Raw genomic sequence first — 18,905 nt, 5'->3', positions numbered from 1 at the left:
TGCTAGACCAATGAAGGAAAAAGAAGACACACGGCTGGAATTAATACGACACGACACCAGGGATACGGTTCTCAAAGGTTGTTATTACAATAATGCGGAAGGTTTAGATTACAGGGACAAGAGGGAAACATAGGAAGGTGGGCACTTAAACACACTTATATTAACCCCAACGGACGACAGATAAACGGGACAAGGCTCACTCACACGGGGTTTGATGGCAAAGAAAGCGGGTAGCGATCGCTCCAGGTGCACCTGGGCTCAGGGCAGGATCACGTACGGTCCAGTTTAAGAGATGCGGTGGAGGTATTGCAGCGCTCGAGGGGTGGCGACTTCTCTCTCCAGGCTGGGGGCGCATCTGACGTCACATCCGGCGCGGGGCCGCGTATATCCGGCGGGGAGTGACACGCCCTCGGCTCGTTAGCTCCGCCTCGTGGAATCGGCACGTTGCTTCTCATTGGGTGCGTGCGGGGGGGTTTACCAGGCTCCGCCCTTGACGAGGAGCTGACAAGGAGCCCCTTCGTGGTAACCCCGTGGAGCGCATGGTCTGGAGCGCGTTGTCGATGGCGGCGAACCGAGCCGGTGGGAGGACGCACACTCCCCCCCGCGCAGCGCCGTGCCCCTCTGTTGTTGTAGACGGGGAAGAAGATGGGAGGAGGTATGGGAAAGGTCCTAAACTCACTACTGGTGCCATATAATCACATTCTGGTGCAACGAAGAGTCATAATTAATGGAGACGAGGCCTTAACTGACATAGATTAAGAATAACTAGGAAGATGTCCGAAAGTTGTCTACGTGTGGTGCGGTGGACCTGGGCACGACATTTAATGGGGGAATAAGGGGAAGGTCGGCTCTACTGATTGTTATTTACATGCAATGGGACTAGGGAATGGGGGATTGGGGAAAGTTGGGGAGTATTGGAGAAAATAGGGGAATATTTACAAGCGGATATGGAGGCCAAATTCCATATTCGCAACATTGCACCCTTCTCTACCCTCGGGGCGTCCCGACCCGATAAATTTTTACCTACTTTAGTGTGGCACGCAATGTAGTTCCCTCTACTATTAACTCTACCCTGAGTGCGACAGTTTTACAGATATTCACAAATGAGTAAATATGTCCCCCTGCGACGTTGCACCCTTCTCCTCACAGAAACACACCCACAGGATAACCGAATCCGGAAAGAATTCGCAAACTAAACATACAGCCGGTAGGGAGCATTATTTACAAGATTACGCTGATATCTACACTACGATCCAGGACCTGTCTTTGGAGGAACACATGCAGATGTTATGCATAGAGAGAGCGCGCTTGCCAACATCGATACACCAACCCACGAGTGCTCTGTGGCCGACGGCCTTTAATAACGTGCAGAGCACCCTTCCCGAGCATCAACAGCACCACCCCACCACCAATCGGTGCAGTCACCATTGTTCATTGGAATAAAAATAAATTCGACAACCCCTAACCCTGCAGGTGTCTCTTGCTCTTCTTGTGGTGCACTTGGTGTTAATTAACAGTGGTTCACCTTTATGGCATAGGTGCCACGTTGACCCATAGGTCCATCCCCGGGTGGTGCTTGGCCGCAAACGAACTGCGGTCCATTGTGGGTGGCCACAAACATTGCGGTCCATATGGTGTATCGATCCCGGCAGCAAACAGCGAAAGTGCAGGCCCACAACTGCGCAGCCAGCACCTCTCTCTCCTCTCTCTCTACCCCAAAGCCAGATCCTCGGAGGTGGGAGACAAAAGAAGAAACAAGTGAGTAAGGTGGTAAGGGCGCAAAAGTGCACGCAATGTAAGGTGATGCACACTGGGGGCACATGGGAACCAGGTGAGACAGGTACGTTCCTATCGTACGCCCCCCCCCCACCAGGTAACCTACATGGCCCCTCCCTTACCCCTTACTGTATCCACACAACACAACACTACCCATAAACATCTACTTTACAAATCAACAAACATCCCTACTGTCTTCCCCGTTCCTCCCATAAACCAAATTCGTCTTCTCTCCCTCCTAACCAATCAAATTTGCCATTTTCAACTCTCATCAAAATTTGCCATTTTCAACTCAACATCAAAATTTGCCATTACCAATTCATCATCAGTCCCTCCTAGGGAGGGAGAGATGGAATCACCCCAATGTCTCATCCACGTCGTGATGCGTCTCACAAATCCAACAGCAATTCTCATCTCCTGCAACAAACAAAGAAAACACAGGTGTGGAGTCATCATCATCACCACAGGTAAGTAAGTGGCTGCGTATGGTGCGACAGGTTCTTCAATCCTAACTATTTCCTAAATGACTTTAACAACTTTACACCACCCGGGGTCTTCCTCCGGCCAAACCATTGGCCCTCTTACACTATGGGTTCTAAAAACCAATTCCCATTGGCCAAACTGTGGTGCTCTTCAATTTGGGGTCTCACTCCCCCGATTCATCTCCCGGTGCCCTCGTACAATTTCTGGGCTGCGACGTGTACCTCTCCCAGTGGGTCTACCCACCTGCACACCTCCACCACTGCAGTTGCCTCCGAGCTTACCTGCTCCTTGCCCTAACCTAACTACCTGGGGAAGGCCCTCTGGCACTCTCCCCACTCTGTGCCCTCTCTGGCACTGGGCTACCCGGGTCCGTCCTCCGGATCCTCGGGCCCCATCCACAACTCTACCGGCTCCCAGAGCCCACCTGCGGCCTCACCTGGCCGACATCCTCACAGTGGTGGAGTGCCCAACCAACTACACGCACTAACAGGCTACACGCCCAGCCATTTCCACAACACTAATGCACCCATTCACAACACCATTCTGCAACCGCACCACAAATGCCAATATCCAACCACAATTTACCTGTACCCTCTACCTAACACTTACACTACCCGCCCCGGGTACTCGTGAAAGGGGTCCACTCTTCCCCCATCCACACCTTCGCACCATGCACACCACTCCGTACCACTCACTCCAACTCTCTCCACACACCTGTACTTGCACACCTGTGCTCTCACACCTGGTGCCACCGGCACCCTTCTCTCCCCAAGCGCATTCGCGCTGATCCACAACACTCACTACTCATACACTACTCCACACACCTGTCCAGTTGCACACCTGTGCAATCACACCTGTTCAATCCTCACACACACAGCATCATCTCAGCTAACTACTCCCTTCTGAAACTTGCGCTTCCCAGTCGTCCCTTTAACTATTGCGCTCCCACGTCATTATCATCCACACTAAACTACCTGCGTCCCCACTACAGGTATCAGTCACTAACTAATCTTAACGTTACCTACTGTCATCTTCGCTAGATCCCTATCAATATAACCTAACCCCCCCGGGCTAGTTTTCACTGCCATACACCCCATAAGCTATTGCGCATTTGCCCCACACATGGGAAGGGTGGCAGGGATGCCATCCCACCACTTCGGGGGTCTCTCACTACCAATTTTGCACATCAAATTTCAACAAATCAAAAATTTGCCAATCACTGCCCATCATCTGCCAATCACCACTGCCAATCCTTTGCCAATCATCAAATTTTGTTTTTCTCTAATTTTGGGTCCAAAACACTAACCTCATCACCCAGTCGACTCACTAATACCTCTCGGTGCGCCAATCCCTGTCCAAAGCCCGGCTTCGTAAAGCCAAGCAATGGATGCTGGTTGTTTTGTGCCAGCGGCTGGATGCGTCCGGCATTCGGGGCAGGGACGGGGGCTTACCCGGGCCGAGATCCCACGCACCACCTCGGCGTGGAGCCATCCAATGTCCCGATCTCGACCTGCCGGCACGTCTCAACAAAACGTGGTCGCCATAACGACCCTTCCTATCGGGCTGCCAGCTCCGCCTAGTGGAGCCTGGACGCGGCCGTTCAAAGCGAGGCCCGGCACGCACCGAGGGCCTGCTTCGGCTAAAAGTCGCTCTAACCTCTAACCCGTGTAACGTCGATGCTTCACCTGGACGCTTACACCCCGCAGCCCGTTCCTTGCTCACACATCCAGCTGTGCCCATGCTCCTCGTACCCTTCCTTACACACCCAGGTACACCCATTCCACTCACAGCCTTGGTCACACACCTGACCACCGAACACTTTGGCACACATTCGTTGCTCGCACACCTCACCAATACACCTCTTCGCGCCCCCTCCTCGGTCACCTCCTCTGTGACAATCACAGGTGTGCTCTCATTCGCACACCCAACCACGTGCCTCACCACCAACTCCAGCGTGCATTCCCACTCACGCTCTACCATTCCAGGTGTGCATCCTTCCATCCCAGGTGTACATCCTCGCTCACCTGTCACAACTAACTCACGCTCCATGTCACTCCCACTACTTTCACCTCCATTCCTGACAGCGCACTCACCCTTACTCTTGACAGCGCACTCTTTCCCCATGCACCTGCCCGTCACACACCTTTCTCGCGCACACTCTCCCGTCACACCCTCTGCAACACTTACCACAGGTGTGCATTCTTCCTTGCCTTTGACAGCGCACTCTTTCCTCATGCACCTGTCCGTCACACACCTCTCTCGCGCACACTCCTGCGCACACTCTCCCGTCACACCCTCTGTAACACTCACCACAGGTGGACACTCTTCCTTACTTCTGACAGCGCACTCTTTCCTCATGCACCTGTCCGTCACACACCTTTCTCGCGCACACTCTCCCGTTACACCCTCTGTAACACTCACCACAGGTGGACACTCTTCCTTACTTCTGACAGCGCACTCTTTCCTCATGCACCTGTCCGTCACACACCTTTCTCGCGCACACTCTCCCGTTACACCCTCTGTAACACTCACCACAGGTGGACACTCTTCCTTACTTCTGACAGCGCACTCTTTCCTCATGCACCTGTCCGTCACACACCTTTCTCGCGCACACTCTCCCGTTACACCCTCTGTAACACTCACCACAGGTGGACACTCTTCCTTACTTCTGACAGCGCACTCTTTCCCCATGCACCTGTCCGTCACACACCTTTCTCGCGCACACTCTCCCGTCACACCCTCTGTAACACTTACCACACCGCGCTTCCATGTGCTCCCTCGCACACACGCTACGACCGACTCACTCTCGCCAGCACCCTCACTCCTTGGCACGCACTTTTTCCTCACACACCCCAGAGTCGGACTTTCTTGCACACCTGCATTTTCGCACACCAGACCTGTCGCACACTTCACCAACGGCCTCTCACGAACACCCGGGTCTATCTCGACCCCCAAGCCTCTTAAATCACCTGGCGCATCATACGCACGACCATATTGGTCACCACTTACACCGGGTCCTCTTCCTCTTCGCTTCTCCTCCATCACCTGCGAATCCCTCATCCGGTTAATGAGCACATCATCACGATCCAAACACAGACTTTGGACCAATTCTTTTATCTCCTCTTTTATCTCTTTCTTATCCCCTCTCCGTCGCTTCTTAATTTCGCTCATCCCTTCTTCCACTTCTTCTAATTTGTGCTTCACCTCTTTTATTCCCCGGTACGTCTCCTCAAGCTCGTCCTCCAAGGCTACCTTGACCGTTTCCATGTGCGTCCTCACCTGCCGGTCCTTCGTCTCCATTACCTCTACCACCTCGTCCAACCTCGTTGTCAGTCCCTCACGTACCATCTGACATTCCCTCTTCGTCGCTATCAAGTCGTCTTTTAGTTCTTTCTGTGTCACTTTTAACCCTCCTAATACCGCAGTGTTCCTTTGAACCTGCTCCGTTAGTCCTTTTTGTCCCTCCGTCAGCTGTTCCACCTCCTGCGTCAGGACCTCTATGCCCCCCTGTAACTTTACAGTCCCCTTTCTCACCTCCTTCTCCATGTGCTCCCTACAGTGCCTCACCTCCTCGCGCACTCCTCCGACCTCCTCACTCACTCCTCTTCTGATCTGCTCTCCCATCACTTGCATCTCCTGCCCAGATGCCACCCTCATCTGCTCCATTTCCTCCCTGTGAGCATCCAGTTTGGTTTCTACCCCCATTCTGACCCCCTCTATCTGCTGCTCCATTTGTTTAACTTCCCTTTCCGCTTGGTCCCTCATGTCCCTCAATTTGCCTTCCATACTGTTTTCTAACCCCTCTAACCCATTTTTCACTCCCTCTATTTGATTCTCTTGAGCGGCCATTCTGTTTTCTACCCCCGTTAACCCATGTTTCACTCCCTCTATCTGATTCTCTTGAGCGGCCATTCTGTTTTCTACCCCCGTTAACCCATTCTTTACTTCTTTTATCCCGTTGTCTAACCCCTCAAATTTCTTTTCTAATCCCTCACCGGTACCCCTCATTTGGCCCTCCAATCGCTCACCCTGAGCATCCATCCGGTTCCCCATTACCCCCATTTGGTCCTCCAATCGCTCACCCTCAGCATCCATCTGGTTCCCCATTACCCCCATTTGGTCCTCCAATCGCTCACTCAATCGCTCACCCAATCGCTTTCTATCAGCCCTCATTTGCTCACAATTCTGGGCCATAAGGGCCTTCATTTGTATCCAAAACGAGTTCAAATCCATCGGGGGCGCTGCCACGGTCGCTGGCGCGGTGATCAGCGAGGCGCCATTTTGCGCGCCCGCTTCTTCGTGCGTGACGGCGCTATTTTGCGAACCTGCCGCCCTCACTGCTTCGCTCTCCTCCTGTCCCTCATTTTGGTCCTGGATCGACCCTACCTCACTCTCCTTTACCGGACCCCAGCTGTCTTGATCCGCCATAGCGCGACTTTCAAAATTCGGTTTTTATTTTTTATTTTCGTAAAACAAATTGAAATTTCGCCGTTATAATTTCGCGCGGGAAACGCGCTCCGAATCGATTCGGTCGAGCGCCGTACGCGCTCCGGCTCGATTTTCCCTCCCAAAATTTGGGCCTAACTAATTTAGTCCCGGGTTCGAATTCCACTCCTCGACACCAATTGTTACAGACGTGGCTTGGATGTTATTTACCGAGCGGTTTTATGGTATGACCACGTCTGCACAAGTTACCCGATTGTGCCCGAACGTTGACTAATCGCGCTATGCTAGACCAATGAAGGAAAAAGAAGACACACGGCTGGAATTAATACGACACGACACCAGGGATACGGTTCTCAAAGGTTGTTATTACAATAATGCGGAAGGTTTAGATTACAGGGACAAGAGGGAAACATAGGAAGGTGGGCACTTAAACACACTTATATTAACCCCAACGGACGACAGATAAACGGGACAAGGCTCACTCACACGGGGTTTGATGGCAAAGAAAGCGGGTAGCGATCGCTCCAGGTGCACCTGGGCTCAGGGCAGGATCACGTACGGTCCAGTTTAAGAGATGCGGTGGAGGTATTGCAGCGCTCGAGGGGTGGCGACTTCTCTCTCCAGGCTGGGGGCGCATCTGACGTCACATCCGGCGCGGGGCCGCGTATATCCGGCGGGGAGTGACACGCCCTCGGCTCGTTAGCTCCGCCTCGTGGAATCGGCACGTTGCTTCTCATTGGGTGCGTGCGGGGGGGTTTACCAGGCTCCGCCCTTGACGAGGAGCTGACAAGGAGCCCCTTCGTGGTAACCCCGTGGAGCGCATGGTCTGGAGCGCGTTGTCGATGGCGGCGAACCGAGCCGGTGGGAGGACGCACACTCCCCCCCGCGCAGCGCCGTGCCCCTCTGTTGTTGTAGACGGGGAAGAAGATGGGAGGAGGTATGGGAAAGGTCCTAAACTCACTACTGGTGCCATATAATCACATTCTGGTGCAACGAAGAGTCATAATTAATGGAGACGAGGCCTTAACTGACATAGATTAAGAATAACTAGGAAGATGTCCGAAAGTTGTCTACGTGTGGTGCGGTGGACCTGGGCACGACATTTAATGGGGGAATAAGGGGAAGGTCGGCTCTACTGATTGTTATTTACATGCAATGGGACTAGGGAATGGGGGATTGGGGAAAGTTGGGGAGTATTGGAGAAAATAGGGGAATATTTACAAGCGGATATGGAGGCCAAATTCCATATTCGCAACAATATCTATATATAAACTCACCACCTTGCTCAATTTTCCAAGGTTGTCTTCACATTGATAATATCTCACAAAGATATCAAAGCTTCTTTCTTGAGACCGCATTTTCATCAATCAAACAATCAATATATTCAATTCAATTTATTCAGTTCAATTTATTCAGTTAAATTTATTCAATTAAATTTATTCAGTTCAATTCAATTATTCAATTTCAATTAATTTATCAATATTCATCAATAAATCAAATTAATCATTTTGGATGACTCCTTGCATAAGCCCTTTCCCCAATGATGTCAGGACAGGTCCATCTATTGACTGAGATCGAAGCTCATCGGTCGTCACCTCTGGTTCATACCTCATGTCAATTGACGAATCACTGTTCTGTCCTAGGGTCATATCTGACCTATTTTCCATTTTGCCTGGTCTTCACAAATTTTCTTTGCAACCACTAAAGGCAACTCATCCTTCATTCGTGAGACCGCCAAAATGGATGGCAGATATTAAAGTTCTTTGGGAAAAATATCTCATCATTTTTCTTTTAATAGTACCCAAATCTCTTGGCAATATAAATTTCGTAAAACTCCTGAAATAAGACTGTAAAATTCCTTCAATCATGCTAAATTTTGAAACTCCATCGCTTGTAACACACAATTTATCCCATAGGGCTTGAAAGTTCTTTCCCAAGTTCATGCAATCATTCTGCATTTGAACCCTATGATATCATTCATAATAATCATCATGATTTTATAGTCATGGTCCTATCATAATCATCTATTTAAAACGAACATTTCCTTTATCACCACAGCTATGTGGTATAATCAACAATAGAATAAAACTGTACATAGCAACAGGCTACCTCATGGCCACTTAGTATACCTATTGACAATAAGTCATAACAATATCGAATAATCATTGAACAATTAAAAAATCGCTTCCACTGCTCCAGCCGCAGCATTCGTCATTTTGTCTGCTCATCCGCGTGACCAAAACGAAAAAAAGGGAGCTCAACCATTACACAGCGCTTTTAATGGCGCATGCCATAGGAACTCAACGCAATTTCGACTCGGCCAGAAAACGAGCAAATTTTGCAGGATGTTAACTGGAATTAGTCGTGAAAATATATCCAAAATACACAAAAATACACACCCACAAAAATAAACAACAAAACCCAAACAAACCCAAGGTCGACCATATTACACAATTAAATTACACCTTAAATTATTCATTAAATTACTCATTAAATTACTCATTAAATTACTCATTAAATTACATCATTTCAGCATCGTATTGATTGCTGAAATGTTCATGGGTTTGAACACACCTTAAAAGAGGTATGCTTTGCTGTGTTGCCCACCTACCACGTTGAATTAAATTACATCATTTCAGCATCGTATTGATTGCTGAAATGTTCATGGGTTTGAACACACCTTAAAAGAGGTATGCTTTGCGGTGTTGCCCACCTACCACGTTGAATTAAATTACATCATTTCAGCATCGTATTGATTGCTGAAATGTTCATGGGTTTGAACACACCTTAAAAGAGGTATGCTTTGCGGTGTTGCCCACCTACCACGTTGAATTAAATTACATCATTTCAATTAAAAAACATCGCTTCTACTGCTCCAGCCGCAGCATTCATCACTTTGGCTGCTCATCCGCATGACCAAAACGAAATAAAGGGAGCTCAACCATTACACAGCGCTTTTAATGGCGCATGCCATAGGAACTCAACGCAATTTCGACTCGGCCAGAAAACGAGCAAATTTTTCAGGATGTTAACTGGAATTAGTCGTGAAAATATATCCAAAATACACAAAAATACACACCCACACAAATAAACAACATTTATTCCGTTCAACAGAACAAACATTTCCTATATCATGACATGCATGTCTTCAAAATTATATGACCAAGAGAAAAAGTAAAACTAATTAAAACTGCGAGCAGTGATGATCCGGGGACCATACCGCTCCATCCTGATTGGACGGGTGCGTGCTAGAGTCGTTAACAACGACAGTCCAGATCCGATTGTTCAAAATTTCAACTCAATCGATCGAAAAATGAACGCAGGGATGCATTTTAAAGGTGCAGTGGCACTAACTGAGTTGCCACGAATATGGCCACGAAATTGCCAATATGGCCATCACAAAATATTTTCCTTAATCAATTGGCTCATAGCATAACCAATCTGCAAGTATCTCATCCGAAGATGTATCTCTGAGGAATTTTAATTAAATAAGTCATTTATAAATCAACGAGTTAATTTATTAAATGATTAATCAATAAATCAAAAAATTTTTTTTTTTCTTGACAGCCACATCACTTGGTCAGTGTCATGTCCAAATATCAGCTTCCTTACTCAAAAGGTGCCTGAGTTAATGTAATGTAATTACTGTAATAAGATTACTGCAATTACTGTAATGATTACTGTAATTACTGTAATTACCGGAACTGTAATTACTGTAATTACCTCAGGTAATTACTGTAATGTAATTACTGTAATGTAATAAGAAATGTAATTAATTAAATAAGTACTTCATTAATCGCTAATAATTAAATAACTCGTGAATTCTTATCCGATTTACTTAACATTTGAGTGTCCCCAAAACGTTGGAGCAAAACGTTGCAACAACGAAAGTGAAACGTTGTAGCGACGTTGTGGACACGTCAGCAAAACCCAACATTTGAATGTTCCCAAAACGTTGGAGCAAAACGTTGCAACAAAGAAAGTGAAACGCTGTGGCGACGTTGTGGAAACGTCAGCAAAACCTAACATTTAAATGTTCCCAAAACGTTGGAACAAAACGTTGCAACAACGAAAGTGAAACGTTGTAGCGACGTTGTGGAAACGTCAGCAAAACCCAACATTTAAATGTTCCCAAAACGTTGGAGCAAAACGTTGCAACAACGAAAGTGAAACGTTGTAGCGACGTTGTGGAAACGTCAGCAAAACCCAACATTTGAATGTTCCCAAAACGTTGGAGCAAAACGTTGCAACAACGAAAGTGAAACGTTGTGGCGACGTTGTGGAAACGTTAGCAAAACCCAACATTTGAATGTTCCCAAAACGTTGGAGCAAAACGTTGCAACAACGAAAGTGAAACGTTGTGGTGACGTTGTGGAAACGTCAGCAAAACCCAACATTTGAATGTTCCCAAAACGTTGGAGCAAAACGTTGCAACAACGAAAGTGAAACGTTGTGGCGACGTTGTGGAAACGTTAGCAAAACCCAACATTTGAATGTTCCCAAAACGTTGGAGCAAAACGTTGCAACAACGAAAGTGAAACGTTGTAGCGACGTTGTGGAAACGTCAGCAAAACCCAACATTTGAATGTTCCCAAAACGTTGGAGCAAAACGTTGCAACAACGAAAGTGAAACGTTGTGGCGACGTTGTGGAAACGTTAGCAAAACCCAACATTTGAATGTTCCCAAAACGTTGGAGCAAAACGTTGCAACAACGAAAGTGAAACGTTGTGGCGACGTTGTGGAAACGTTAGCAAAACCCAACATTTGAATGTTCCCAAAACGTTGGAGCAAAACGTTGCAACAACGAAAGTGAAACGTTGTGGCGACGTTGTGGAAACGTCAGCAAAACCCAACATTTAAATGTTCCCAAAACGTTGGAACAAAACGTTGCAACAACGAAAGTGAAACGTTGTAGCGACGTTGTGGAAACGTCAGCAAAACCCAACATTTAAATGTTCCCAAAACGTTGGAGCAAAACGTTGCAACAACGAAAGTGAAACGTTGTAGCGACGTTGTGGAAACGTCAGCAAAACCCAACATTTGAATGTTCCCAAAACGTTGGAGCAAAACGTTGCAACAACGAAAGTGAAACGTTGTGGCGACGTTGTGGAAACGTTAGCAAAACCCAACATTTGAATGTTCCCAAAACGTTGGAGCAAAACGTTGCAACAACGAAAGTGAAACGTTGTGGCGACGTTGTGGAAACGTCAGCAAAACCCAACATTTGAATGTTCCCAAAACGTTGGAGCAAAACGTTGCAACAACGAAAGTGAAACGTTGTGGCGACGTTGTGGAAACGTTAGCAAAACCCAACATTTGAATGTTCCCAAAACGTTGGAGCAAAACGTTGCAACAACGAAAGTGAAACGTTGTGGCGACGTTGTGGAAACGTTAGCAAAACCCAACATTTGAATGTTCCCAAAACGTTGGAGCAAAACGTTGCAACAACGAAAGTGAAACGTTGTGGCGACATTGTGGAAACGTTAGCAAAACCCAACATTTGAATGTTCCCAAAACGTTGGAGCAAAACGTTGCAACAACGAAAGTGAAACGTTGTGGCGACGTTGTGGAAACGTCAGCAAAACCCAACATTTGGATGTTCCCAAAACGTTGGAGCAAAACGTTGCAACAACGAAAGTGAAACGTTGTAGCGACGTTGTGGAAACGTCAGCAAAACCCAACATTTAAATGTTCCCAAAACGTTGGAGCAAAACGTTGCAACAACGAAAGTGAAACGTTGTAGCGACGTTGTGGAAACGTCAGCAAAACCCAACATTTAAATGTTCCCAAAACGTTGGAGCAAAACGTTGCAACAACGAAAGTGAAACGTTGTGGCGACGTTGTGGAAACGTCAGCAAAACCCAACATTTGAATGTTCCCAAAACGTTGGAGCAAAACGTTGCAACAACGAAAGTGAAACGTTGTGGCGACGTTGTGGAAACGTCAGCAAAACCCAACATTTAAATGTTCCCAAAACGTTGGAGCAAATCGTTGCAACAACGAAAGTGAAACGTTGTAGCGACGTTGTGGAAACGTCAGCAAAACCCAACATTTAAATGTTCCCAAAACGTTGGAGCAAAACGTTGCAACAACGAAAGTGAAACGTTGTAGCGACGTTGTGGAAACGTCAGCAAAACCCAACATTTGAATGTTCCCAAAACGTTGGAGCAAAACGTTGCAACAACGAAAGTGAAACGTTGTGGCGACGTTGTGGAAACGTTAGCAAAACCCAACATTTGAATGTTCCCAAAACGTTGGAGCAAAACGTTGCAACAACGAAAGTGAAACGTTGTGGCGACGTTGTGGAAACGTCAGCAAAACCCAACATTTGAATGTTCCCAAAACGTTGGAGCAAAACGTTGCAACAACGAAAGTGAAACGTTGTGGCGACGTTGTGGAAACGTTAGCAAAACCCAACATTTGAATGTTCCCAAAACGTTGGAGCAAAACGTTGCAACAACGAAAGTGAAACGTTGTGGCGACGTTGTGGAAACGTTAGCAAAACCCAACATTTGAATGTTCCCAAAACGTTGGAGCAAAACGTTGCAACAACGAAAGTGAAACGTTGTGGCGACGTTGTGGAAACGTTAGCAAAACCCAACATTTGAATGTTCCCAAAACGTTGGAGCAAAACGTTGCAACAACGAAAGTGAAACGTTGTGGCGACGTTGTGGAAACGTCAGCAAAACCCAACATTTGAATGTTCCCAAAACGTTGGAGCAAAACGTTGCAACAACGAAAGTGAAACGTTGTAGCGACGTTGTGGAAACGTTAGCAAAACCCAACATTTAAATGTTCCCAAAACGTTGGAGCAAAACGTTGCAACAACGAAAGTGAAACGTTGTAGAAATTCTTAATTTTCATTCGATTTACTTGAAATTTGAAAATGGATTTACATATCAGTCAATTAGTTCAATTGAATTCCCAATGATCATGTCCGGCCTTGTACATTCCACGAATCCCGCACCAAATTTTCTCATACTCACTCAAATTACATCCATTTCACATATCTGTTCATGAAATTTCACAAATGATCACAAGTAATTATCACATTGCAATGACCTCTAAACATTCCTAAACCAATAAGCTAGTCTGGCGATGCCAAATACCCCACACCCCTGTCATCCCAGAAGTCACTGTTTGCCACAACCATTATTTGGAAGTCTTTTGCTGTCAAAACACAATTTCTCTGCTGTCAAAGGCCCAAAACCCGGCCTCTGTGACTTCTCAGCCAATTGTCACTTTCTCTTGACAAAAACAAACATCTTCTATATTTACCCCATTAAAATCCCATTAAAATCCCATATCTTGTCACCCTTTGCATTGTTGAAAGCAATTAATTCCATAACTCAATATTACCTCACATCGTTACATCCTTACATCCTTACATCCTTACACCCACTTTTGTCCACAAATCTTTTTTAGAAGTGAAACAAAATTTGTCTGTACTTTGTCTCATAGAATCCACAGTACCAGCATCGCAACCTCCCATCTGTCTATACCTTGTCACAACTCCAATTCATTCTTCAAGGCACAACCCAGAGTGATTTGAGAACTATACCCAGAGTTCTATACAATACCCAGTTTCAGAGAGTAAACAATTATATACTTTTTCATTATTTTTCCATTTAACTTGTTCAAAGAACGTTCATTTCGCAAAATCGAACCAACCACAACCTTCGCCATTAATATCTATTGTAAGCGTGCCAAATCAATAAGTATCACTTTTCCTATGAGCCTCGACCAGAGGGTGATTGTTACTCACAAACACTCGTCGCTAGCTGTTCCATTGTCTGTTGATTTTCATTCTGCTGCCGATTTCCATTGAGCCATCAGAGTGGAATTTGGAATTATTATTTCTCTGAGCTCATGAAAGTGGTGACATTGGGTGGTTTGCCATTGCTTTTCCACAAAAGCACTTAATTATTGTCTTTCATTCAACCGTGAAGCATGTCTCAATGACTTAGTGATGGACCTGGACAAAATTTGATGCAATTTTCATCCAATCGCCATCTTTCATAATAATTCTGGACCGGTATGAGATGGGGTTGTCTGTCATGAATTTATTTGTTGATCGAACGAGTTTTAGGTGTTTTAGAAAATGGCGGGAAACCTTGTACCCACGGCTTTGGTCCTACACAATTTCGTTTAATTTATCTAAAAAACATTCTGTGGACCTGTCGTCTTAATCGCACACCTTGAGCGGACAGCTCAGGGGTACGTTTTCAAGTGCTAAACAAATGTACCGGCCTTACAAGACTTGGGAGCAAATGGTCGCATGGTGCACTCATGCCCCGTTTGCTCCCAGGTCACAGTAAGGCCCTTAATGACCAGCGCCGACCTGGCGCATTTTATTTAGACAGCGCAAAAAATAAGTATTTACAGAAATCATTTAGAAAAACACGAATAATAGCTACAATCGTTTAAAACGTTCCATCCGTGACTTTGTCCGCTTATTCACTATTCCTGATTTGCCATCAAGGACCTCGATCATTCCCCGGCGTACTAACTTCCGCTTTTCTAAATGAGATTTCAACAGGATTACGACTCAAAGGAAAAAGAACGAGCAGACATTTTGTAGGACGTTACCTCGGACGATCGTTAAGATCGTTACATCTTAATCATAAAAAAAATGGTTCTTTGGGTAGTAGCCACAGCACCCGGGAGTACCAGCTCAGCAATGGTTCTTTGTGACCCCCTACCCAGCACCCTAGACCAACTCAAATGGATCTCTGTGTCGCAAGCACATCACCGGAGCCAAAAGGTCTCATCTATATCTTCCTTCTGAGGGCTCTCCTGCACCAATTGTGCGTGGAAAAGCCCACACACCAAATCCTCCATGTATATACAACATAACTATTCCCAAGTTCGTAAATCATACTGGACAAAAACAAGACACACTCACCTTTAAAGGTCTTGTATGTGTCCAATTGATCCCAGCGGTGCCTCCATATTGTAGGGGAAGTGGTGGGTGAGACTCAAGACGCCAATGGTCGGAAACAGGTTTTACAAAAGGTCACAACTTTATTTAACTAGTTATTCACTTCATTCCATTACCAAATAATACCGTTTAACTCAATGGACCAGGTTAACTCTATTCGCATGGTCCTTCTCGTTCGGCCAATGTTCCTCCGCCATTCCCGTCGGGCAGAGGTTCTGATGATGAGTGCTCGTTCGTTCCGTCGGGCAGGGGTTATCGTGGCAAGTGCTCCTTTGGCTCAAAGTCCCTTCTGTTTATATCGGCACACTTCAGTTAATCCTCTGTCCGCTGAAATCGTAATCCCTTCTCCCCTGACGTTACTGGTCGCCTCACTGGCACCAGCTAGCTCCCCTCCTGCTGCGAGTTCCATTTACCAAACAATAGGGGGGTGCTCCAGCCTGGGGCTGTGACCAGGTGGACAAGAGATTACCATGTTCGTGCACATTCTTGGCATTCATTTACGAAATCGTCTATCTGCTTCGTTACCAGTCCTAATTCAATGAGTTACCAGTCCCAATCAATAAGTTACACTGAGTTACACTTCCACAGTGGTCTTTCTGTCTTCTACCGACGCCTCTCCGGCCTTGCTCCCCCAGCTCTCTCGGGGCTCTGTCCCCCAAATATTCCTACAGGTCACACAAGATCTGCCAGCAACCCTCTTATGGTTAAACTGCCAAAATCAAGACTCTCTGCTCACCTTCATTCCTTCATTCCTCTTTTCTCACACCTCTGGAACAAACTCCCCCACTCCCTTCAATCCCACTCCTCCCTCCAGGTCTTAAAAACAGCTGTTCACCACCATCTCTTATCTTCCCCCATCCAAAACCTGATCTTTTCTACCCCCGGTAATTTCACCCCAGATTCACTTTTTTGAAATACCGACTTCTTTCCTGGAAGTCCTTGTGTTTATACAGTGTGTAAACAAAGTTTATACAGTGTGTTAAGGACACAGTGTCCTTGTGTTTATACTTCTCCCACCCCCCTCTCCCTTCCCACGCCTCCTCCCCTCAAGCCCTCTCCCTCCCACAGATCTCCCGATGTCCCTGCTCTCAAATGTTGTGTTTGTGCATCCCCTTCTCTCCCCATTTTGTCTACCGCTACCCTTATTATATACTTTGTGCGTCTGTTTTGATTTTTCTGTGTGATTAATGTTAGCTCTTTCACGAGCCTCGATCCTGTATGCAAAAAAACATAAAAAGGTTTCTTTTCAACCTTTTCCAGGAAGTGAACAACTTGACAGCATGTTCATTTGTAAAATACTCACTTAATTAGCTGCACATTTGTACCTCTCGTACATCTTGTACGAGGCCGACACAATGGCCTAGAGGTGCGCACACTCGCCTCGAAGCTCTCTAGCCTGGGTTCGAATCCTGACCCAGCTATAAATTCCTGCCAGAATGATTTATCAAACGCGAGGCCTGTGCAGCCGGATAGTGAAAGACTTGGGCCAAAAAAAAAATCCTCCCCTGGCCACAGCACAACATGGGACTAATTGTGCCTGTAAAATAAGTAGTCGTACATCTTGTACGAGGTTTTTTTTTGGAAAGCCAAAAAAATTCAGCCCAATGTGCATTGAATTAGGGAAGGCCTTTACGGTTGAGGCTCAGGATATGTACCACTCGTGTTGTTGGACGAGAAACCATAAGCAATGAACGCGGTTGGAGATGGAAGGCCTGGGTTGCCTGGAGATGAGTTCACCCAACGTCGTTCCATGAATGTCCTGTTCTATTGACACGTCAAGGACCTTTTGTGCCTCACGTCATTTAGTTGGTAATAGGAGAGGTCATTACACAGTATTCAGAGCTTTCATTTTGTATAGCAAAGGACTTGCCTTTTCCATCTTAAGCACATCTTGTGGCCATTTTACTCTCTCCTATCGCGAATCCATTACTGCAGGCATGATTATTTAATCAGTAATTCAGGTTTAACTACTTGAGAGACTCTGCAACATGAAGCATTCCTTTTTTTTTTCAACTTCTCCATGTTACTAACTTAATTAGAATTCGGATTTTATTTGCCTTTTGAAGTTTGTGCCATGATTGGATTCTCATGCCTATGTTTGTTAAATGTGAATATTCTGTGGAAAGTCATTATGTTTGTGGTTCATTTTCATAATTTTGGGGGGTTTTGCTGATATTTTGGAGTTTGTTGTGCAATATATTGTCATTATTACCCTCGCCAGAGGAGACGGTATTGCATTTGAGTCCGTTTGTCTGTCTGTCTGTTTGTCTGTTTGTCTGTTTGTTTGTCCGCACAGAATAAATATGATTTTCCCTGCAACCGTTGATCCGATTGACAGGAAATTTTCACCGTAGGTGCAACTCCACCTGTGTAATTTTTTAATGACAATTATGACGTCATTGATCACGTGGTTCGGCCGCCATCTTGGAAAAACTGAAAAACTTTGCACCTCTATATCTCGGAAAGCGCTGAATAGAAAAAATTGAGGCATAGCTCATTGTAAAGAACTCTCCATGGAGAATAAAATATGTTAATGATGACGTCATAGGTGCCTCCATTATGACGTCATAATTAGACAAGTACAAAACTTCATCCGATCAAGATGATATTTGTTGAGCATAATCGAGGCATAAATTAGTTTAGGAAAAAAAAAATGATGTCATCGGTCACGTGATTCGGCCGCCATATTTGTTTTAACACAAAAGCCTTAAAACCACTGAAAATACATCCTGGCGATGGTTTGCAATCTCTGATTGCTCTTTCTTGTTATTGCCTCTGCCACTGAAGGTGGATGTAGGTTATGTTTTCACCCCTGTCTCTCTGTCTGTCTGTCTGTCTGTGAACAAGATATTTCAAAAAGTTGTGGACGGATCTGGAAGAAATTTGGCAAAGATGTAGCGTATATCACAAGGACGAAATGATTTGATTTTGGTGAAGACCCGGATTCGGATCCGGCTACTTTAATTTATCAAGTGATTCTTCACCATTGGGAGATAGGGCCAAAAACGGATATATAGCAGGATATCTCAAAACGTTGTGGACATATTTGGACGAAACTTGGTGGTGAGGTTGGGTGTCTGACAAGGACCAATCGATTAAATTTTGCTCAAGATCGGAATATGGGTTCTGATACGAGTTTTGTTTTTAAAAAGTGATTCTTCATCATTGAGAGATCGGATTAAAAGCGATTATATAACATGATATTTGAAAAAGTTATGGAGGAGTTATGACTAAAATTGGGGGATGAGTTGGTTCGGT

The 18,905-nt window shown here is 45.8% G+C and overlaps 2 protein-coding genes across 4 annotated transcripts in view; one reads left to right on the top strand and one right to left on the bottom strand.

Annotated features, from left to right (window-relative positions):
* Positions 1 to 1,819, bottom strand: part of LOC137434339 (growth arrest-specific protein 7) — a 517,476-nt gene extending 515,657 nt beyond the window's left edge. The window contains exon 1 of one of the 2 annotated variants that reach the window (XM_078785450.1): positions 1,526 to 1,819. In XM_078785450.1, coding sequence (XP_078641576.1) covers positions 1,526 to 1,621 — 96 coding nt within the window. In that variant the 5' untranslated portion in view covers positions 1,622 to 1,819. The remainder of the gene's footprint in view (positions 1 to 1,525) is intronic. The other variant, XM_078785449.1, reaches the window with a different exon arrangement.
* The window catches only part of LOC137434343 (glucagon receptor), a 156,167-nt gene that overhangs the window by 11,526 nt on the left and 125,736 nt on the right, over positions 1 to 18,905 (top strand). The gene's annotated exons all lie outside the window — the stretch shown is intronic.

The sequence above is a fragment of the Myxine glutinosa genome, chromosome 10 (assembly GCF_964187855.1).
Source record: "Myxine glutinosa chromosome 10, kmMyxGlut1.1, whole genome shotgun sequence".
Classification (NCBI taxonomy): Eukaryota; Metazoa; Chordata; class Myxini; order Myxiniformes; family Myxinidae; genus Myxine; species Myxine glutinosa.
This window is presented reverse-complemented; position numbering and strand designations above follow the sequence as displayed.